This window comes from Panthera pardus, unplaced genomic scaffold, assembly GCF_024362965.1.
Source record: "Panthera pardus isolate Hobbes unplaced genomic scaffold, ASM2436296v1 HiC_scaffold_2, whole genome shotgun sequence".
Classification (NCBI taxonomy): domain Eukaryota; kingdom Metazoa; phylum Chordata; class Mammalia; order Carnivora; family Felidae; genus Panthera; species Panthera pardus.
Genome location: NW_026526765.1, coordinates 61,263,363 through 61,286,045, shown reverse-complemented (window position 1 = coordinate 61,286,045; position 22,683 = coordinate 61,263,363). Strand labels below are relative to the sequence as shown.

At 54.9% G+C, this 22,683-nt stretch overlaps 1 protein-coding gene across 1 annotated transcript in view; it reads right to left on the bottom strand.

Moving 5' to 3' along the window:
• Nucleotides 1–700: 700 nt before the first annotated feature.
• FGF18 (fibroblast growth factor 18) overlaps nt 701–22,683 on the bottom strand; it is a 33,087-nt gene continuing 11,104 nt past the window's right edge. The window contains exons 3-5 of the mRNA XM_019450300.2: nt 19,064–19,244; nt 8,110–8,216; nt 701–1,845 (exon numbers count right to left, since the gene is read on the bottom strand). Coding sequence (XP_019305845.1) covers nt 1,579–1,845; nt 8,110–8,216; nt 19,064–19,244 — 555 coding nt within the window. The 3' untranslated portion in view covers nt 701–1,578. The remainder of the gene's footprint in view (nt 1,846–8,109; nt 8,217–19,063; nt 19,245–22,683) is intronic.

Below are 22,683 nucleotides of genomic sequence, written 5' to 3'. Positions count from 1 at the left end.
TGAGAATCTAAGGTCTTCAGAGTGGACCTGGGCCCTCTGACCCCACTGCCACCAGATGCAGAACAGGGCCCCGCTCCCTCCTCAGCCTGTTTCTGGCAGAATCCCAGATACCGGCTGCACAAATGACTCCAGCAATAACCCCTAGACTGCAAGCTCCATGATTTTTCGTCTGTTTCAGTCTTTGGTGAATCCCCAGTACCTAAAACAGTCCCTGGCACTTGGTAAGGCCTTAATAAATATAGGTTGAATAAGTGGTTCCATCAATAAATGAATGAATGAAGCAATGAATCGGTGAATACGTGACGTTCCCTGCAGGCTGGAATTTTTCTGGTATGTTCTTTGATACATGCCCAGTACACAGAATAACACAGGAGGTGCCGAGCAAATGTATGTGACCCTATGACTGGTGACTCCTTGGAATGTAATCTCTCTGAAGGCAAGGATTTCCAGAAGTAAAGATCTCTTTGTCTAAGGCTGCATTCCCAGGGCCTAGAACAGTGCATGGGAGCATGGTGGGATGGAAGCAGAGGGGAGTTGGTGGGGTGGGGGCGGGGGGGGCGGGGAGTGAATCAGTGAATGAATGAATGAGTGAGGCCTCAGCTCTCAGCGCAAAGACCAAGAAGAATGAAACACAAACAGGCCACCCTGCCTGAGCTCTGCACGCCTCCCCTTGCCCCGCCTGCCACCACTCACCTCATGGTTTTTTAAATAATTTGTCGATTGTTTTTAATTGTTGAGGCAGTAATACTTGGTTCATGAAACTGCAATATACAGAGAGGTGAAATAAATAGCTTATATATATATAATATATATAATATAGCTGGTTTTAAAATATTCCCTTATCATTGGTGTACTAGGTCACGTGAGTCACGGAAGGTCGATAGCAGCATCCTCCAGAACTGCGAGCAATGCAGGGTCACTTGATTGGACGAGGCCGTCTGTCGTCGGAGGTCGGAGGTCGAGGCGCCGAGAATTCCCGAGGGGCACGCCTTCCCTGCGCGGTGTCTCGGGACAGCTTGCAGCGGACAATAAATAAATGACTGCAAACCAGAGAGCGATTTTTGTTGGAGATTGGGACAGGGACGGGGGATTGGAGAAGAAAGGGAGTTTGGGGGTGGGTACTACTTTCTCTTTGTTTTTCTCTTTTTTTCTTTTTTTTCTTTTTTTTTGTTTTGTTTTGTTTTGTTTTTGTTTTTGTTTTTTTTTTGTTCTTTGCTTTCAGAACCTTTGGGAAAAAGGACTTTGGTTTCTCAGAGTGTCGTTTTCCTCATTCAAATCCTCCTCTGGGGACAAGTTTAGAGTTGTCGGTTCCTAGAGAGAGACAAGCACCTGTGCGTTGACAACAGTCCCTTCTCGTGAGTCTTTTGTCATAGACAGGGGGTTTCAAGTCAACAATAAAATCCTTATCGCTCCCCCTCCCCCCAAGAGTTTTGGTTCAGTTTTTGTCTTCTTTTAAACACAATGTACAAAAATAGAGCTTCTTCCTAATTTTTCATGTAAAAATATTCCTCTGATGCAGTTCTCTGTGAGTGTGAGTGTGGGCCTGGGGGCAGCCTGGGGGGCTGCGGTGGGGCCAGCCTAGCCTGGGTGCGTGGGGCGGATCCGCCGGGACCTCTTGGTCACCGTGGTGTACTTGAAGGGCTTCTGCAGCTCTGCCTGTCCCTTGGGGTAGCGCTTCATGAAGTGCACGTCCTGCTGGTTCTCCCGGGTCTTGGGACCCTTCCGTGGCCGCCCCTTCTTGGTGAAGCCCACGTACCAGCCAGAGTATTTGGCGGACATCAGGGCTGTGTAGTTGTTCTCCAGGACCTTCTCAATGAACACACACTCCTTGCTGGTGCCATCGGGCTGGAGGAGGCAAGAGAAGAAGGAGGTGAGACAGGGAGGGTAGGTGTGAGGGGCAGGCTGTGTGGCCCGGGTACAGACAGGTGACTGAGGGTGGTGCAATAGCGTAGAGAGGGCCTGACCTGAGCAACTTCACTTCCTGGATCTGTGGAGTGGACTTGTCATATTGGCCCCTGCCTTCTTCCCTGCCAGCCAATTAGGTAATAGATTCCCTCGTCATTCAGGAATCCAGCCCTTCCCCACTCTCTACCCTACAGCCAAGGGCTCCCACCTCAACTCTGCTAGTACACGAGACCCAGACCTGGCCAATAAAACATTCCTGTGACTGGGGCAGAGCTGGGCATGTGGTGTGAGCCATCCAATCAGAATGTTCCTAAAGACCCCTGTATAAGCAATCCCCAAACACATAGGCTGATTTAAACACGAGGAAAATGTGAGGCTGAAGCAAAGGCAGCCATTTTACCACCATGAGGAGAAACGCCATCTGACAACAAAGCCAACACAGAGAAAGTGAAGCCAAGACGAAGAGAATGAGAGAAATCAAGTTCTGGTCACATCCTTTGGGCTCTGGACCAAGCAGCAGCTGCAGCTCATTACCTCACTGTGATGTGGGCCAATAATGTCTCATTTCCTTTAAAGTAGTTGAGATTATGTTCTGTCACTTGCAACAGAAAGAGTCCCCGCAGATGTGCACAAAACCCGATATAAAGTCAGCTACTGCACTGCCACTCAACCCCACTGCCATATAGTTAAATTTCAATTCCATTTAATATGGGATATGGTGCATTTTAAGTGTTTGGTGTGAAGAGGGGTGGGGACCTCCAAAAATACGAGTTTTTACATGGCCAAACGCCAAAGCCTATGCCCTTGGTTCTGAGACTGCAGGCTCCCGAGCAGATGTGTGAACTGCCCAGGAGACAAGGGATGCCAGGCAAGGAGTCAGAAGTTGAATCGACTTGAACACTTCCTCACGTGACCTCAGGCTAGTTAATTCCACTCTCTAGACCTCGGATTCTTCATCTTACCAAACTGCGACGGCGACCCCTGCGTCACAGAAATGTGAGGAATGACGCTTATAAATGAGCCTCATACACAGCAGGAACTTGCTAAACTATTTCTGAAAAGCAGGTGGTTCAGATGGTTCTGGCCTCCCTCCCTGGATCGGCTCTGGACAAAGGACGGTGGGAGGCAGGGCTTTGAACCTCCTCCCCGAGACGGCCGGACTGGTCCATGTAGAAGAGTGGGAAGTGCACAGAGTTGGAAGGCCTGAATTAGCAGCACTTGAGTTTCCAACTAACATCTCCAAATTTAGGCCGGGCCCACTCCTCGTTACGGACAGATGCCCCGCCAAGTTGGAAGCCCAGCGGTCTGGCCGTGCGTGGAGACTGAGGTGCGAGTTCCAGCCTTTTGTTTGAAGTGGAAAACAGGCTGGAGCTTCCAGGAACGTTCACCTTTGAGTGGAGGGCAGGCTCGGGCCCTGCAGACAAAGTGCTGAACTTTGCAGAAAGGGACAGGCAGGGTAAGAAAACATTGTCTGGAGGATGAGATCCTTCGAGGAGGCTGCGGAACGGGCAGGGGGTGGGGCCGGAAGACATGTAGGACCCAGAAGACAGTGCGTGTCGGGCAGCACGGGGTGGGGCTGGGCAGTGAGGAACTCTTGTGAGGGAAGTGGGGCATATGTGCAAGGTAGACGGGAGTGGTCTCTGGGCCCCCCATGGATAATTCTGGAAGCTGCCTATCCAACCTGGGCCCAGGTCCTTTGGCCAGTCTCCATGGAACAGTGACAGCAAACTGAGCAAAGCCTCTACCGTGCTGTTTCCCCATCACAGAATGCCTGCCACTGCCTGGAAGACTGCTTTCGTCCTCCAAGGTTCCACTCAGTAACCACTTCCTCCAGGAAGCTTTCCTTCACTGCCTTCTATCTCCCTGGGCATTTCCTCTTCTTCCTTTAAGACTCCATTCAAGCATTCAGTTTGAGTGGATTCACGTACTCCATCTTCTTCCCTTGGCACCCATTCCTCCTCCCCCGCCCCAACAGAGCAATTCCATATCTGCCTGCCTCCTCACTAGCCCAAGAGCTTGAGCAGGTCAGGACCACTTGTCAGCTGCCCGCAGGGCTCAGCACAGGTCCGGGCACCCAGAGCATTTGTGGTCAAACGAATGAAGCGTTCTGGGATAGACTCACCAAAGGGCTATCCTCTAAAAGAAAGTAGCCTTTGCGTCCCAGACCCCTCCCTAATGTCCCAGAGACAGTCAGTCATGAGCCGTGAGAGGCCCTCCTGGGGGATGTGCTGAGAAGGGGACACAGCGAGCAGAGGGCCAGGCCCACTTGGTCTCCCTCCTCATTCATTCACTCATTCCTTCAGCATTTATCGATTGTCAATTATAGGCCAGACATTTCCACATGCATTATTTCATTTAATCCTCTCGACTTGCTGAGGTAGACTCTCTCTCTGCAAGAAGAAAAGGGTAAAAGGGCTTGCCCAAGGTCATGGGGCTTGTAAGAGGCAGAGCCGGCTTTTAACCTGCATTTGCCACTGCAGCTCATTTCCCCTCTGTCCAGTTCTGGAGAGGTCCGTGAGGAGAAAGGGTATGGAAGAGTGGGCACCAACTATCAAGGCACCTCACCTCCCCAGGGCCCACACAGCCACCATCAGCATGAAGCAAGGTCTCGGATGTGCAAGGAGCTAGCACATGTGCTTGTACAGGTTTGGGGTTACTTATGAGAGCCGAAATTCCCAGCACCCGAGACCTTAGGAGCTCCTTGGGGGGAGCCATGGTGCCAGTGACAGTCATAAGTCCCCCCCATGAACTCAGACATAGCAGATATGAAGTTAAATGGCAGGCTGCACCTGGGCTTGACCCTCACCTCTGCTCCCGACTACCTCCAAGGTCCTGCTTATTGCCTGCCAAGGTTTTTTAAAAACAAACACAAAAACAAAAACCCGTGCTTGGGCTTCACCCCCAGAAATGTTGACTCAATTGGTTCAGGCAAGGCAGATCATCAGTGTTTACGGAGTGAGTGAATATCCCATCCCAGGACCTGGTTGATTAAGTAGAATTTGAGCATCTCTCCCTGCCCACTACCTCCAACCTCCTCCTTTCCAAACCGGAGTCCCATTCCTTCTATTTGATCTGAAGACCGAATCCTGACGACATCATTTGGCCCCTAGATCCAGTCTAACTTGAAGCTACAACTACCCCCTGGACATTTTAAGTTTTGTCAGCCAAAAGAATTCCTTTTTTGCTTAAGGCCTTTTGAGTTGGGTTTCAGTCATCTACAAATGAAACAGTCCTCACAAAGATGGGGTGGTGGGCAGGGTACCCCTCTGCCCTGAAAGGTCTGGGGCCGTATGTTGCCTCAGCCCAAAGAGGGTTCACCAGGGATCACACAGGGGATTGGGTTGAACAGTCAGAGACGGGGAGGTGGGGGAATGCCTGGCACACAGTGCTTCATACTTAGCAACTGTTTATGGAATGAAAGGGTGTACTCCTTCCCAGGAGTGGGATGGTTGTGGGGTCCAGAAAGGTGACAAGAAGAAAAGGGGCTGCCTGAGCACGCAGGGGCTCAGCACAGAGCCTTGGTGTGTGATTGTTACAACAGAGAAGCTACAGCCAGGGCCCAGAACATCTGAATGGTCTCTGTTGGGGACTCAACGCACGTGCCCTACCAGGGCCAAAGACAAGGGTGCAAGGTTGGCACCCACGGCCAAGACCACCCAAGAAAGCTATCCTGTTAGGCCACTCCAAAGGAGCCAGAGCCTAAGCTGAGGCCACAAAGGTCCTCCTTCCCACAGGCGAGGGAGTAACGTCATGGCCTGGCTTCAAAGGGAAAGGGAAGGAATATTTAACAAGTGCCAGTAAATGCCAGCATGATCACTGCCATTTTACAGAGGAGAACACTGAGGCTCAGCAGTTAGGGCACTTGACTCCCCGGCCTGACGTGAATAATTCTGGCGGTAGGTTAAGACCAACCTCGGAAAGCATGAACTATTTTTCTACTTCTTTGGTGGGTGCTTCTGAGAGGCCAGGTACACACAGCATGGATGGCTGGACCCAGAATCAGCCCTTGGTGAGCTCTCAATCTAACTGGGAGGCGTAGGCACACAAACGTGACAACTCAGGTTAGCAATAGGTGACAGAGGACTGTGTGAGGGACTGTGGGCTCCAGGGTGGGTGTGCTGTACGAGGGGCCAGGGAAGCAAGAAGCTGTGGAAGGCTGAGCAGGACTCGGGGCAGATAGACAGAGGGAAGGGCAACCTGGGCAGAGGGAACGGCTTGTACACAGCCGGAAGGTCCGGTCCAGGGGGGTGGCAGTTCACAGTGTTATGTGTCTGTGGCTTAAGAATGTGAGGATAGGTGGCAGGGCTGTGAGGCCAGGGAGACACCCCCCCCCCCCCCCCCCCCCCCGCTCTCAGGGCCTTGTGTGTCTCCCCAGAGAGTGTGGCCTTTCTCTGGTAGATGGTAGATGGTGCGGACCCAGGGATGGGTTTTGACAGGAGTTGGGGTGGAGGACAGGGGGTGCGCTTTAGAAAGCTGACGGTGGTTAGTGGGCAAAGGCAAAAGCCTGAGGCTGGCAGCCCTGGGGCAGCTGGGGCAAAGTATGAGGTCAGAACAGAGGCAGTGGCAGCAGTGAAGTTCGGAGGGGTAACCCCAGGACCTTGGCCCCTGACTGCCTAGGAGGCTGTGATGGAACAGCACCCCAAGAGCCTGTGGCTTTTTGCCCCGGGGGGGGGGGGGGGGGAGGCAGTAAGGGGAGCTGAGCTAGGCAGAGGCCAACAGGGGGCCTGCCCAGGGCGATCCTGGGGCAGGTGGATTTGGGGGCATCCTCGGGGCCAGCCCAGAAGACGGACGCCTGCACGGGGATGGGGGAAATGCCGCGAGGCGGGGGGCGGGAAGGAGGGGGCCCTCCCTGGGCTGCGCCGAGCCGGCAGAGCCAGCGCCAGCTGAACCGTCCCCAATATTAATGACGGGAGAGAGGGCGAGGGGGCAGGAAATCGGAGCCGGCTCCTGTGGAAGCGGTGACTCAGCGGCCAGCCGGCGGGCGGGCAGGCGGGCGGTGGGCGGCCGGCGGGGAGCGGGGCTGCTCTTTTGACCCCAGCACGGCCCTCCTGGGGTCAAGCTGCCGGGAAGCGCGCAGACGGGATGGGGGGGGGGGGGAGCGGGGGCGCGGGCACCGGGCACAGCGGGCTGCCGCGCGCCCCTCCTGGAAGCCGCGAGCAAAGGAAGCCGAGCGTCCAGCCGCGGGCAGGTTGGGCCTGGGAGGCGGCCCGGGCGGGCAGGAGAACAAAGCGCCTGACGCGGGGCCGGGCAGCGCCGCCACAGGAAACGCACGGCCAGGCCAGGGGACCCGGCGCCCGGCCCGCCCCTGCCCCGATCCCCTCGCCGGCCGGCCGGCCGCCCCGGGACGCGGAAAGTGAATCACTAATTGAAACCACTCCCGGGCGTCCCGGGGCCGCGCTCTGCCGATTACTATTACTGTGCTCGGTGAGCGAGCGGCTTCAGTCGGTGTGGGCAGTGCGGCTGGAACCTCTGCCTTCCAAACTGGGCTTTGAATCCCCGCCCAGCTCTAGTGTGGGACCCGGGACAAGTGCCTGGGCGGGGGCCAAGCCTCGGCTTTCTCATCTGCGAAGTGAGGATGGTAGTGGTACGGCCCTCGTGGGATTATTTGGGAGTATTTTTTGCACAGTGCCTGGCAGAAAGTAGGTGCTCAATTAACAGAAGCTTTTGGTCCTGTTATTATTAACAAATAATAAGCAACAATACTCTGGCCTGTGACACTCTCCCCAGCCACTAGGGTGTGGAGGAGGGGAAGAAGGGGAAGAGCGGAAGAGCTGGAGGTTTCAGGGAAACGAAACTATGTGTTATTACAGGAATTGGGGAAAGAGGAAAGAAAAGAGAAAAGGAATAGGAAGGGAAGGGAAGGGAAGGGAAGGGAAGGCAAGGCCGGCTGCATCCCTGTTCCTAGACAGCAGGTGCATGTAGGCAGGGAGCCCCCAAACCCCTCGAAGTCTACACCCAGCAGGAGGGACCAGGACCCTACGTGCTCCCCAAAGTCATAGCCGTGGGTACCTTTGCCTGGTAGGCTATGATATGGTGGCAGAGAAGGGGCTAAAGGAAGAGGGTACAGCTGGAATCTCATACACACACATATCCCCCCCCCACTCCCGTTTTCCCTTTGGGGCTGACAGGGCCCCCAGCACCCCATGCCAGCTACCCAGCGATGCCAGGGAGATAACACCCAGGGAATCCCAGACCATCACTCACCTTCCCCACGAGCTTGCCTTTCCGGTTCATACACAGGTAGAATTCCGTCTCCTTGCCCTTGATCCGGACTTGACTACCGAAGGTGTCTGTCTCCACTAGGAGCTGGGCTTCGAAAGGCAGAAGGAGAACAAGACACGTTTTTTTCACCAGGGGCAAAGATCCCTGACCCTGTCCCTGGACCCTCACTGCTCCAACATCAGGCATGAGGGAGGCATCTAACAGGTCTCATTGGAGCGCCCTGCCCCTTGGACACATGAGACTGTCCATCATTTGTTCTCTACCCCCAGCCTCTCTCGACGCCACTCGGCACCTAGATGGCTCCAGCTGGAGGGTTGTTCTGCCCCTTGCGGCTAAACACCAGTGTGCCCTTCTCCCCTCATCACCCACCCTCACCAGCCCCTCACCTCTGTTCCCCAAAACAGGACAGACAGCCACATGAATAACCTCAAAGAAGTAGCAGTCTCTGGAACGAGGGCACAGACAAACGCATGCGAGTTTGCACGGGTACTCACGCACACTGCCTTGGGGGACATCAAGCTACATCCCCCAAAATTTAGGTCAAAGGCCCCTTCCCCCAAGGCAAACATCTAGAACCCCTGCTAGTGTCCCCTCCCCACTCCACACTTTTGCCACTTGAAGTGGAGAAGGTCCAGGGAGGGGAGGTTCAAGGCCCCTGGGAAATGAAGGCTCTCTTCAGGATATTCTACTTTCTTTAGTCAAGGCCACCAAGGCTGAAAGGTGGCTAACTTCCAGGAGCCCAGAAGTTCCAATCAGGACCCAGTATCTATCCCCTGATCTGGAGTAGGAGACCCCACACTAAACCATCCATTCTCCACAGAGCCTCCCTCAGGAGAGGGGTGTCCAGAGCTAATGTCCCAAGCCCTGACTGAGAAAGAACACCAAATGGTCAAAGGGTGACTGTCCCTTGAATAGGCAAGCTGTGTCCAGACCCCTCTCTGTCCCTCTGTCAATTCATATTCTCTCACCAGTAAGGTGCTGTGTGACTTTGGTAGGCCATGTACCCTCTCTGAGCTCTCTCTCCTCTCTGGACTTGAATTCCTGTGCCTGATTCCCTCCCCAGCATCTCCTCCCACTGCTGCCTTCTTTGCCTATGACCCCCCCCCCTCAATTCTCACCCTCCCATCTCTGAGCCTTTGCTTCCCAGCACCTGCCCCTCCCTCACCCGCAAACTTTTAATTTCAGTGACAAGGGACTTACTTCTCCATAACAAAAATCATAGCCCTAAATACGGCATCTTTGGAGCCACAAAGAGTGTACCTCAGTGCCCCTAAAATACACTAGGTATGATTTTAATAAAAAAATTTAAAAATATATACCCTGGTGCCCTGCTGTGAAAATTAAAGCCATCTGGAACTCAGGATTTCCAATAATTAATCTAGCCCTCCTTTGACACCACTACTAATTAAAATATGATACCCCACCTTTCCAAGGAAAATAAGAAGAATTTACATAAAATTTAAAGATCTAACAAGAATTCAGTAATTCTAGAAACAGGGAGGGAGCGGGAGGCACATTCTTCTCTCCACCTTCCCCCATCCCTAGTAAACACTGAATGGAGAACATTAAGCAACAGTGAGATAGGGGGTTATGAGCCCTGCATCCTCCCTGCTCCCCTTTAATTCAAACTCCCTATAACTCTCCCTGGGAACCCAGGGTCAAACATCAGAGCAGCCCGGGGCCTGCTTTCTGCATCTGCCCCACACAGGATGGAGGTTGTGGGGGTTCAAGAGGGTCTCCAATCCCAGGAGCTTCTAAAGAAGCCAGCACATGTTAAGGGAAAGGCGAGAGCTTTGGAATGGACAGAGCTGGGTATAAATCCCTGGCCCCACTTGCCAACTGTATGACCCTGGGCCTCAGTTTCCTCATCTGTAAAATGGGTATGATCAACCCTAATCTTCAAAAGTTATTGTGAGGATTCCACAACATGAAGGCAGAAAGGGCTTAGTCCCTTGTACTCAGAAGCCAGGTAAGGCAAGTAACTATTGTTTACATTTCTTAATAACTGCAAAACAAAACCGTTTTCCCCTAACACATACACACACACACACACACACACACACACACACACACACACGCATGCACGTGCACCATAGTGGGAAAAAATCAGATGTGTGTAAAAGGGCAGAATAGAGCCAGACTTGCCTCCCCAGGCATGCCCTCTGACCTGAACTTCTTCAGCATCCTCCAGGGTAGCAGGCATCTCACACTGAGAAGTGAGTGCATCAGGACATGCCTTGGGCTGGGACTTATGGGGCCTGATCATCGCCATGCTGGGCTGTGTGACCCTGAGTAAGTCACAGCCCCCTCTGAGCCTCAGTCTCCTTACCTGTGCAAGGTGGGGGGTGGGGGGGGGGTGGGGTCAAGCCTATTCTGATTCTCTCCGGGATTGGGGCAGAGCCTTGAAGAGGGGTAGAAATGGGAGGCAGCATGTAGGAAGGGGATTAGGCCCCAGGACCACAGCCCAGGCAACCCCACGGTAACCCCAGACCTCTCTGTCTGCCCCTCTCCCCGCATGTGCCTAGACCTCTGTCCTCAGAACATTTCCTACCGTTCTTGCTCCCACGTGAGCCCACTGAAGTCACACATCACCACGAGCTGGGGTGTCTCTGTCCCCATTTTACAGTTTAGGAAACTGAGGTTCAAAGGAGCAACTTAGCAGGTCTACCTGACTTTCTGATGGGGCCTGGGCTCCAGGGGAGGGCCCCTAACTCTGGGGAGATGTAGTTCCCTGCCCCCCAACCCCCAGTGCTCGTAAGCCACAGCCCAGCACAGGAAGCCCCGGCCTTTGCCTGAGCTGTCCCAAAGGCCTAGGGCTGGAGCTGGGCTGCACCTCCACCCCCACAAACCTCGCCACCCCCCACCCCAGCCTGGGGAAGGTCTGCTCCAGATGCCATGCCAGGGAGCCAGCAGTCTGTTCTCCCCGACCACAGCAAGCCTTGCAGTGACCTAGACTCCACTCAGTGCATGACATAATGAGGAGGGAGCTGGGCCAGAATTATGTAAAGTCTGTGGGGAGTAATAGCGGCAGCAATTCTCAGAAAGAGAGAGAGAAAGAGAGACAGATGGAGCGAGAGACCCCACCCACCCAGGCCAGGTTTGCTCTAGAGCCTACCTCGTCCTCAGCATCACGCTCCCCCTTCTCGTGACCCAAGCCCCCAACATGCAGCTCTCAGGAGCTAAAGACTTCTTCTGGGCTCAGTTCCATTCTTGAGGCCTGTACCAGGCCAGGCAGGAGGAGTCTGGAACTTTATCTGGCTCCACTCATCAGACCTCCTCTCCAGGCATCCCCTCCAGACTGCACAACTCAACAGCCTCCTCCCTCTGCCAGAGAGATCCTTTAAAAATATAAAATTAATTCTCTCTCGTCCCTGCTAGAGGCCTCCTAAGTGATCTCCAACTCGCTGAAAATCCAGCCTCTTCATGGGGACCTATATGGGACACATGCTCTGGCCCCTGCTGACCATTCCTACATCCCAACCTCACTCACAGCCCTCCAGTCAGCAAGCCTCCTTGCTATTCCTCTCTGACATACCAAGCACACTCCCACCTCAGGGCCTTTGCACTTGCTGTTCCCTCTACCTGGATCTTCCCACAGCAGCTTCTCTTCTCTTAGGTTGCCACTCAAATGTCACCCCCTGAGAGAGGCCTTTCCTGGCCACAAGGTCCAATGTCATACCACCCTCCCCAGTCCAGCTCTACCCACCCCCTGCTCCATTTTCCTTAGAGCTCTTCTCCAAATTGTCTTGGATGCTACCTTTTTAGATTGTCTGTCTCTATTTACCGGAAGGTAAGATTCACCAGAGCAAAGGCTTATCTGTCTTATCCACCACTGTGATTTCTAGCCCCTAGCCAAAACTTGGCCTGTAGTAAATGACCAACGAGTAAATTTTAGTAAATGCATAAATGGCTTTGTGAAGTAGATATGAGTAATACTATTTAAGGGTTAAAGAAAGCAAGGTGAAGGGAGGTGAAGGGACTTGCCCAAAGGCACACAGCTGGTCAAAGCGGGGCAGATGTTGGGAGCCAGTGTGATGCCACAGTCAACACCCTTGGCCACGCTGCTCCCCACTGGTGTCCTCCAGTGCTACTCCTGCTCTCGCTAGAACCCGGAGCTCCCACCCACCCGTCCCCAGGCGCAGAGACTTGCTGTGTGACAAAGGGAAAAACCCTCTTCCTCTCTGGGCCAGGCCTAGTGACCTCCGAGTCACCGGCTTTCAGTTCCGCCCTTCTAGAAAGTATCAGTAACGAACATTTATTTGGAGCTTATGATGTCGTGGCCACTGTTCTAACTCCCCTCTATGCATCCTCTCACTTACAATATCCTTACAATAATCTCCCGAGGTTAGAACTGTTATCCTCATCCCCATATTACAGGTGAGAAAACTGAGTGCCAAGGTTACACAGCGACGGAGGTACAACCCAGGCAGGCTAACTCACAAGTCTTGGTCTCGCCCTGTCCACCCCTCGCTTTACCCTTCCTCTGCAGCCGTTCCTTTCCTGGGGCAGTGAGTGAGTAAACCAAGCCAGGGAAGCTCTTTGCTTTGACCTCACTTTCTTGAGGCAGAGGGCTATAGGTAGAGATGCCCACAGAGCCCTTTCTATAAAAAAACACCCATGACACTGGCAGAGTCACTCCAGAGGTAGTCTGAGGCAGACGAGAGATTCAGAGGTAGGCAGAATGCGACAGACGTCACGCAGACCAGCCATGGTGGAGAAAAGGGAAGTGACGTTGACTGACTGATTGATTGATTCCAGTGTGATTCCCTAGCGGGGACTCCCAACATGTGATCCAGGGCCTCACTTGGAAGACTTTTGGCTTGAAGGGTAGGAAACAGCAGGGAAAGACACAGAGAGGCAGCCAGAAACCAGAGAGAAACACAGTACAAAGAGAGACACAGGAGACAGGAACCAAAGAGAGGAAACCCAAGAGAACAAAGCTGGAGAATGGGGATTTCTTTTTCCCCAGCCTCAGGCTAAAACCCCCCAAGACCTGCAAGAGCAGTATGGGAGCCAGGAGCCACCTGGACCTTGCATGAGGTGACCAGCAGCTGGCTCACCGCTACGGTTCCAGTGCTGACTGCATGCTGGCCACTGTCCAGGTGTCCTCCAGAGAGGAAATGTCCTTGCCACAAAAGGCACTGGGAGGTCATAGCAAATCAGTCGTCCCTTCCTCCCTTCTGAAGGTGGACCAGGTCGACAGGAAGGGGTGGGGAGAAAGATGCTTTCTGGAGATGTCTCCACATCACTGTCTACACACACACACACACACACACACAGCCTTTCTCCCAAAGTCCCCTTCTCCTAAAGTCCCCCAAGGAGGTTTGCAGGCCACGTGGGCTTGCTGGAAAGGAACAGGGAAAAAAAATCAATAGGATTGATCAGGAGCTATATTTAATCCCAGCCATAGCTCTCATATGGTCATTTCAGCTGCAGAGTCAGCGAGGTGTGGGGGATCACTTCTCACTGGGGACAGAAGTTATGGGACATGAGCTCAAAGGGCAGGGGTTTTAATGCCCCTTCCCAGCTGCAAAAGCCCTAGGGGAAGCCAGGTCTGTGGCTCGCTGTATCCCCACCGCACGACACAGAGCTGGCAGGCTGGAAGGATGGGAGGGAGGAAGAGAGGACAGCAGAGGAGAGGCAGGGAGCACTAATTTGCCAAGTATGTTCTGAGTGCCTGAGCTCTGTGTCAGGCACCTGCCCCAGGGGGAGCACTCCCAGATGCACACGTGGCTCGTCCACGCATTCACTGGGCTCAAGTGTCTACTGAGCACCTGCTTGTGGTGGGCTCTGTGCATGGTGATACAGCAGCAGACAAAATAGACAAAAGCCTCCTACCTCAAGGAGCTTGCATTGTAACAGGAGAGACAGAGAGCAAATAGCCAAATACATAATAGAATATCTAGTAGCAATAAGTGTTAGGAACAAAAATATGCCCAGGAGGAGACAGAGATGGGAAGTCTCTGATAAGGAGAAAATTGAACAGAAGCCTGAGTGAAGTCAGGGAGCAAGCCATGAGGGTGTCTGGGAGAAGAGCCTCGTCAGGTCAAGAGAACAGCAAATGCAAAGGGCCTTAGCCAGGAACATGCTTGGCATGGTCCAGGGATGGCAGGGAGGGGCTGGGGCCGGAGCTGTGTGGGCAAGGAAGGGGCAGTGCAGCCAAGGCTTGAGTGGTAGCCAGGAGCCAGGCCATTCCGGGCTTTCCCACTGCCCCAAGAACTGGGATTTTAATCTCAGTTAAGACAAGCGCCTTTGACAATGCTGTGACACAGTCTCACATCTCAGACTGCTATGTGGAGAAGGGGCTATGGGCGTCAGACTCAGAGTAGGGGGTCCCTGCTGCTGGTTTCTCCACCACAGCCCTCCAGCAGATGCCAGAGCGAAGGAAATGCAGACCAGAGGACCCCACCTCACCCCGACTCTTGTCATCTGCTCAGCAAAAGCCCTGGGACACCCCACATGTCTTTCGATGTGAGCCGCACAAGTCAGTCCCCGATTATGCTTTGAGTCGCCCCACAATTACTTTATACGTTCATCCAGCAACCTTTAAGTGGGGACCTGCTTTCTGCCAAGCCTTGTACTGGACATGGGGACATGCAGAAGGGTCACTATTTCCAAGGGGCTCACGTTCTCAGAGGGGCAAGGCTGAGCAAGGGACGCAGGAAGCTGGCCCGGCTCAGCAGGCCTATGCCGGGACAGGCTGACTCCTCATGATCCCGCACAGCAATACCACAGCTGGAGTCACAGACTGATCCATGCCTGAGCTCTCGAGGAAGCCATCGGACTGCTAACTCCACTCCCCGCACCCAGCCCCCATTCATGGTGAAGAAGCCCAGGCTCAGGGAGTGAATGAGGAGGACCCAAGGTCACACTTGGAGGTTAGAGAACTAGTCTTCCTACTCAGAGTCAACCCCTGAGAGGGAGCACAGTCTCTGGCCTGGGAGGAGCTTGAAGGCTGGGACCAGGTGCGTCTTACCACTGGGTCCCCAGGGCTCAGTAATTCTGTGCCGAGTGAGTGAGGGACCCCAGTTCAAACTAAGAAAAGAGCAGACCGCACCCAACAAGAAGGTCCAAAGACCCTTCCTCCTCTGGCCAGACAGCAGCCCGAACAGGCAGTCCCGCTACCTGGAATCGTGCTGAAGAAGCCTCTTAAGCCTGCAGCTGACCTTCCAGGGCCCCACTGATGAGTGAGACAGACAAGGTTCTTTCTGGAAGCCCCAGGAATCAGTTCCTAAGAGGGGAACCTCCACCAGAGCCCAGGATGGCACCCCCACCCCCATACAACAGCACCGAGTTCAAGCAGTTATTACTTGTATTTTTGCTTTAATAATCATACAATCTTTGAGCATTAGATATGCTCTCTTTCCCATCACCCCATTTCACAGAAGAGCAAACAGGACCAGAAAGGCTAACTCAGATCCTAGGTCTCGAGCTCGCAAGTGGGGGAGCTAGACTCAAATCTTGTCCAACTCCAGAGTCTACCTGCTCGACTCCTCCAAAGATCACCTTCCTGGCTAACACAGTCCCTCCAGTGGCCTGCCAGGGGCTGTTCCGAGCACAGTCAGTCCTGGGAGCCTGGCCTTCTGCAACATGTTGGGTTTGTGCTTACCATTTTTTTTTTCCTCAAGTAGAAAAACCTTTTTTTCAAATGAAAACCGGCAGGAATATCCAATCATAGGGTGCATATCAAAGCAGAGTCACCTCCACGCCACCACCCCCGGTGCCAGGGTCCCTCCCTGCTCCCTGAGCACAGACTCAATTGGTCCCAGCCCTCCCTTTCTAAAACGCCAGTTCTGTCACTGTCAGCCCTGCTTCCCTTGGCCAAGAGGATCTAATGCCTCCACACCTGGGGCTTAAGTGCATCCATCCCAGAGGCAGGTGGAGTGTGGCTTTCTCACCCTCACTTGGCACAGGAAGGAGTGGAGCCCGGAGCCAGACAAGCTTGCCCCAAGCTCTGCGGGCTGCTCAGTGGCACGGCTGCAACAAAACCCAGGTGTCCTGCATGGTCTGGTGCTGTTTCTTCAACATGGTGACTGCCTACAAGGCAGAGGGGGCCAGGACCAAGAGCCGGAAGGAGAGGGGCTGCTGTAAGAACCCCAGGTGGGCAGGGTGACCAGGTCCTGAGCCACCGGCCTGCCAGGTGTCCCACGACTTAAACCTCCAACTTCCTGGCTCCCATTCTTGGCCAGAGCCTGGCCCACCCGCAGGGCCCTCAGGTGCTCTGGGAAAGCTTTAGGGAGTCATGGGGAGACCCTCTTGCAGAGCAGCATGGTGTGGGGGTGTGCTCCCCTCCATGCAGATTTCACCAAAGACTGCTCATGGGGGCAGCAGGCCAAGAGCTCCTGGGCAGGGCACCCAGACTAAGGTGGGCCTGTGCCCTGGGCCCGCCCAGAGTCTAACACCTCTGGACGCCATTGAATCTGAGGCCATGAGTGTCTGTCGGGGTTCCAGACTCCATGTGTTCATGGGGATTCTGTTTATACTTGGTGTTTGCCGCAAGTCCCCGACTGCATTATAATTGCACATAGATGGAAGCCGTGGGCTGCATCATTCTTTCAGCTGCACAGAGTCCCGAGAAGGAGGGAGTAGGCTCTCGGACTGTCTGGGGAGGCCCCCCCCGCACCGGCCTGGCTGGGGGCTACTGGCTGCCCATCCCCCACAGGCAGGGCAGGCCCCTAACACAGCCCCATCCTCCAGGCTGGCTTGGCCACATAAATCACCCTCCCAATAATATTTGTATTGATTATCTAGATTGGAAGCCTCAATTGGCTCCATTGTCTCACTTCCTCTCCCAGGGCTCACAGATGGGGTCCCTTCGCCTCATCTGCGTTTCTAATGCGACACTTAAATGAAGCAGCCTCCGCAGTCAGCAGAGCCCCACGCTGCCCTGGGTGTCAGGGGGGTGGAGGAGTGATAAACATATTCCTTGAGAGAGAGTGATTAAATCTGGGGTTTGTGGAGCTGGAGAAGCCAAAACGGGCTAGTTCCTGGATACTCAAAGTGCGGTCCCTGCACACCACCTGGGCGCAGGTTAGAAATGCAGCGCTCAGGCCCCACTCCGGACCCACCAAATCAGTATCAGCATTTAACAAGATCCCTGAGTGATTCACAGGCATGTTCATGTTTAAGTTAAGTTCAAGCACTGCTCTGGTCCAACCCTTGTATTGTACAGATGGGAAACTGAGGCCCAGAGGAGGCGAAGGACTTGCCTGACGTCACACAGCAGGTGAGGTCCCCTAAGTCTCTGGCTGAGGCAGAGGAAGCGAGAGGCAAGTAACTTCTGGAGTGAGGGGGTGGCCATTTCTGGGCTCCTCTCCCTCCCGAGCTCCTACCTCCTGTCTCAGGGCGTGGACAGATGGCTCAGACCAGAGTCTGACCCCCCTCTACTCTTCGAGCCTGGAGGGGCCAGTGAGAGCTCCGGGGACTCCCCAGGAGGGCACCCTCCTCCCGCCCGGCCGGCCAGCTGCCCCTTCCCTGGCAGCAAGAGGACAGCAGATCCCAGGGAAAAGCACCACCTGGGTCTGCCCAGCACAGCGGGGGGCACAGAGAGACAGAGGCCCCTGAGAGGCAGCCAGCAGAGGACCTGAGAGAGGTGGGGCGGAGGGACTGGAGAGCTGTGGTCTGAGGGAGGGAGGCAGGGAGGGCAGAGATGGTGGGGAGGTGGGGGGAAGAGGTGGACAGAAACAAAGAGGGGAAGGGATGAGTACCCAGAAGGATAGGAGAAGGACTCAGAGAGAGGGACCGGTTGAAAGCAGCAGCAGCAGCAGCAAGACTGAGAAAGGAAGAAGGGGAAAGAGGGAGGGAGGGAGGGGAACGGAGGCAGTAAAAAGTGATGGCACAGGGAGAAGGGAGGCAGCTGGCCTGGAGACGGGGAGCCCAGCCCGGCCCAGCCCTGCCCGGCCTGGCCGGCCCCAGCCCCCAGTGACGGTGCAGCTGCCGCACTTGGGCCCTACCATGAGGTCAGTCCTGCCCTGGGGCGGAGGGAAAATAAATGGTGTCCAAGATAAAAGGTCCAAGAAATTATTTGTCTTGTTGTCACGTCTTGACTGCAATGGGCAGGGGCCGGCGGGCAGGCGGGGCATCATCCCAGAAAAGCCTAGGCTGGCAGTCCCACAGTGCATACACAGGACCCCGGTCCCAGCCCCACGCCTTGGCCACCCACAGCCCCGGCTCCCCTGCCCAAGGCCGGGGCCCGGGACACCTCCCACCCAAATCCTGGCCTAAGAAGGCAAGAACCCATGGGGCAAGGTCAGTATTTGCTCAGTGCCTCTCCCAAGATCCACTCCAAGCTCTAGGAAATTGGAGTCCTGTTTCTCTTACTCCTGAGGGTCTTTGTGGGCAGGGGGCCTGGGGAGGGAAGGGGGTCAGGGTGTCTCATTCCTCCCAGCCCCCTTGCAGAGGCAGCATGAGGTGAGTGATGGTTCCCAAACATCTCAGAGGAGGGCTGGACAGTTCCGGGGTCAAGGGCAGGTCAAAGGGACCATAGCCCAAGGTGCTAAGAGCGAGCGCTCCCATTCCTCACAGGTGTTCAAGCTCAAGCTCGCAGAACACACACCCATTTGCACACAGGAGCACCCACCCTCACCCCAGGCCGATTTCCAGCACCACCGGCAGCACCCAAATAACATTCCCTAGAGACTCCCCGCTCTCCGAGCACCTGAACCTGGGGCTGGTGAAGCAAGGCCATGGGGAGCAGCTACCCACGACCACTGGCATTTGCCGGCAAAAGCACTTTTGATTCACAGCTTCAGTTAGTGCCCCACAAAGGCTCTCGGGGGATACACCACTTACTGCAGCTCCATTTTACAGATGAGGAACCTGAAGGCCGGAAAGGCTCGGTGCCAGGTGCAAGATACACAGCCGGGACGCGGCAGAGCTGGGATCTGAACCTGAGGTCTCAGAGGGGCCCAGTTAGGGGGGCGGGGCCGGCACCTACCATACTTGTCCCCGTCCTCGCCGCGGGCACTGATCCTGCGGCCCAGGACCTGGATGTGCTTCCCGCTGGTCCGGCTGTAGAGCTGGTACAGCCGCAGCTGCTTACGGCTCACATCGTCCCGAGCCCGCGTCTGGTTCTCCACGTGGATGCGGAAGTCCACGTTCTCCTCGGCCGCCAGCACCTGGGCAGGGAAAGGGGCATCAGTGATCTACCTGGGAGGTCCTAGGTCCCCTGCAGATAGGAGCTGCGTTCACAGCAAAGAGCCAGAGCCCCCGTGTGCCGGCTCTGTACGAGGCCTTGGCCCAGACTCATACCTGCCCTGTTACCACCCCTGTTTCACAGATGAGGCAACCAAGTCTCGGAGAGGTGAGGCAAGTTGACCAAGGGGGCCCAGCCAGGAAGTGGCGAAGCTAAGAATCAGGCCTAGGTCTACGGGACAACAACACTTGCCATCTTTCCACCACAGCACCAAGTTAAAGGAAGCAGCACGGAGCATTTGACCTTGGCCACACCGACTCCTTCCCAGTAAAACAGCAGAGCGGAGCCCCGACCCCGACCACATTCCAGGGTGGCCATGAGGATAAAGCGAGCAGGTGGGGAGTAAAATACCAACATGGACACGGAGATGGGAGAAGCGTGGGGGGCATATCACTGTCGTTTGGGTGCACGGCAGGGAAGGACAGAAGCTGCCAAGTCACCCTGGGAAGGAATGGGCTAAACTCCACTGTCACTCGTCCCCAGGAGCCGGGGACTCTCCTCTCCATGTCCAGAGAGTCCTCATGCTCACCCACACTCGCCCAGCATCTGCCCACACCGCTGGCCGCTCTTGGAGAAGACTTCATTTTGCACCTCCCACCAAAAGTCCCCACATCCCCAGAGGTTTAGTTCATGTCTGACCACATCCTCCAGGAAGCGGCCTCTGGCTATGCTGACATAACTCTCCAGTCTCACTTCCTGAACATGGCCTCTCACCTGGACAGCTTGCAGCCACCTCCTCGCCAGTCTCCTGTTCCCATTCTTGCCCCCTGGTAGTCTGTCTTCCACCAAACCCAGTCACTTAGTATAATCCTCCCTCTTCACACTCTCCAGAACTTCCATCACATCTCGACAGAGGTCCCCACCACGGCCTCAAGGTCCTTCATGATGAGCCCCCGCCACCCCCCCCTCCCCGCCTTCATCTTTTACCACTCCCTCACCACCAGTTACACTGGCTGCCTTATTACGTTGCTGAGGATTCCAAACACAAAACATACCTGCCTCGGGGCCTTTGCACGTGCTTTTTCCTTGGTTTCAATATTCTTTCCCAGATTTATACATTCTGGCCCCTTTACTTCATTAGGGTCTCTGCTCAGTGTCACATCCTGAGACAGGCCTTCTTTGACTGTTTCTCTGAAGCAGCCCCCACTCCTCTGTCACTCTCCATCTCTCTATCATGCTTTGTTTTTTCTTTCTAACACTGACCAACCTAACATGACTTCTATTTATCTGGTTTTTGTCTGGCTCCCCCTGACTAGGCTGACAGCACCATGAAAGCTGGGGCTGTCTCTTTCTTGCTTGTTGCTATATCCCCAGCACGTAGCACGGTAGAAACTCAAATATTTATTGAATGCATGGATGAATAAACAAATGAACATTGAAAAGATGTGGAGCTCTGGAATTCCATTTAGTATTAAATTAGGTTTTCCTATGCTTTCCTTTCCTAAATGTACATCTGCCCCATTCCATCTGAACTGAATTATTCTTGAAGCCCGGACAGCGTTCTCGGTTTGTTCGTGTGCCCATGAGGTCTGACATGATGTTAGGCATGCAGGACCCAATTCCCATGACAGTATGGCCCCACTCAGCCCAGGGCAGGGCTCCAGGGACCAGGGCTGCCCAAGCAACTGTCTCACCTCTCAACTGTGAGCTCCCAAGGGCAGTAACTGTGTTTTCCTCATCGCACACCCCGTGCCCGGCCCAGGGTCTCTGTCCCCAAGCTGACTTACACATGTCCTCCAACGCTGGCCTGGGCCCCACAAGCAATTCAGCAGGACCACAGTATTTAACCTTCACTATCATCCTCGGGGTGGAAGTATCATCCCACATTACAGGTGAGGAAACTGAGGCCCCAAAGCTAAACTGACAAGGTCACAGTACAGGCAACGGCAGAGTAAGCCCCAGTTATGGCCCCAAAGCCCTTCGTTCAGCCCCACTTGGCTGGGCCCCACTTGCCCCTCCGGCACGATCGGGAGGAGGTCCCAGATTCGAAACCCAGGGGTGCGCCACTCACTAGCTAAGAGACCCCAGGCAAGTCACTAACCCCTCTGTACCTCAGTTTCCTCACGTAGAAAACGAGAGGGATGACAGTGGCACCCATGTCACGGGCTGCCCTGCAGATGAAACACGGAAGTCTTAGAACAGGGCCTGGCACAGAGTACGCACTCAGTAGGCGTGAGTGAGGGAACCCAAGGGGCATTAAGAGGCTCACCGTGAAGCCTCTCCAGAAACACCCTCATATCACACTCCTCGTCCGTACACGCAGGGCACTTCTCCTCGCAAACCATGCTTTGGGAAGATGCTATTGCTTCCGGTCCTTCCAGACACCCCTGCAGCATGGGGATGCTTACCACCTCCATTTAACAGATGTAGAAACTGAGGCTTCGAGCCACACGGCCAGTGGTGCAAGGCCCACCAAGGGTGCACGCCCTTTACTTCCTCTATTCTCCGTGGCCAGCCCCTGTCACCATTCACAGCCAGGCTCTGATGCCTGGGACCCACCCCCTTCCATATCCTGATGCTCAGGGAGGGAAGAGCTCCATCGGCCCCTGAGGTTCACACCTGGTGGGCACATGTCCTGAAGAGCCCCCACCCACGGCCCTCGACCTTCCTGGTATGACTTCCTGAGGTAGCCCGGCCCTGTCCCCTCCCCCAAGGGCAGGCCTCCAGCCTCCTTCCCTGTCCTCCAACTCTCCTCCTGCTCACAGGAGACCTTATCGACCAGAGGTCAAACCAATCTCCTTACCCTGGGTCCCCAAGGGGAGCTGCCCTGCCCCAGAAGCCAGCCTCCCATTAACGATTTTCTCCCTGGCCCACTGGACAGAGGCAGTGTGGGTGACCCAGGGTCAGCAGGGGCTATCCGGTGGCCCTTCTCCAGGATGTGGGGGGAACAATCCATCTTGCCCAGCTTCCACCATTTAAGCCACATTCTGTGGTCACATTCTTCCCAAGGGAGGTAGCAGGGGTGGGCCTCTGATACATACACAGAGTCCATCCTTCTGAAAAGGCAGCGACGCCCCTGGGCTTCCTGGGCAAGACCTCTGGGGAGCCCCAGGCCTTTGCACAGGTCAGGCCCTCTGCCCAGGGCACCCTGCCCCCTCTGCCCAGCCGACACCTGCCCTCAGGTGCCTCCTCTGGAAGCCTTTTCTGCTCCCCATCCTCCAGCTGGGTTAGGGCCTCTGGGCACTACAGTAATGGCTTAGTGTCCCCAGAGTTTAGCCTGTCCAGCTCATCCGGGGATCTCCAGCTCTGGCCCCAGGAGGGTGCCCAGCCGATGTGTGCTAAATGACTGTGGTGAGGATGAGGGAAACCTAGAGGCCAAAATCAGCCCCACCACTTACTACCCAGACAAGCAGAATGCCCAA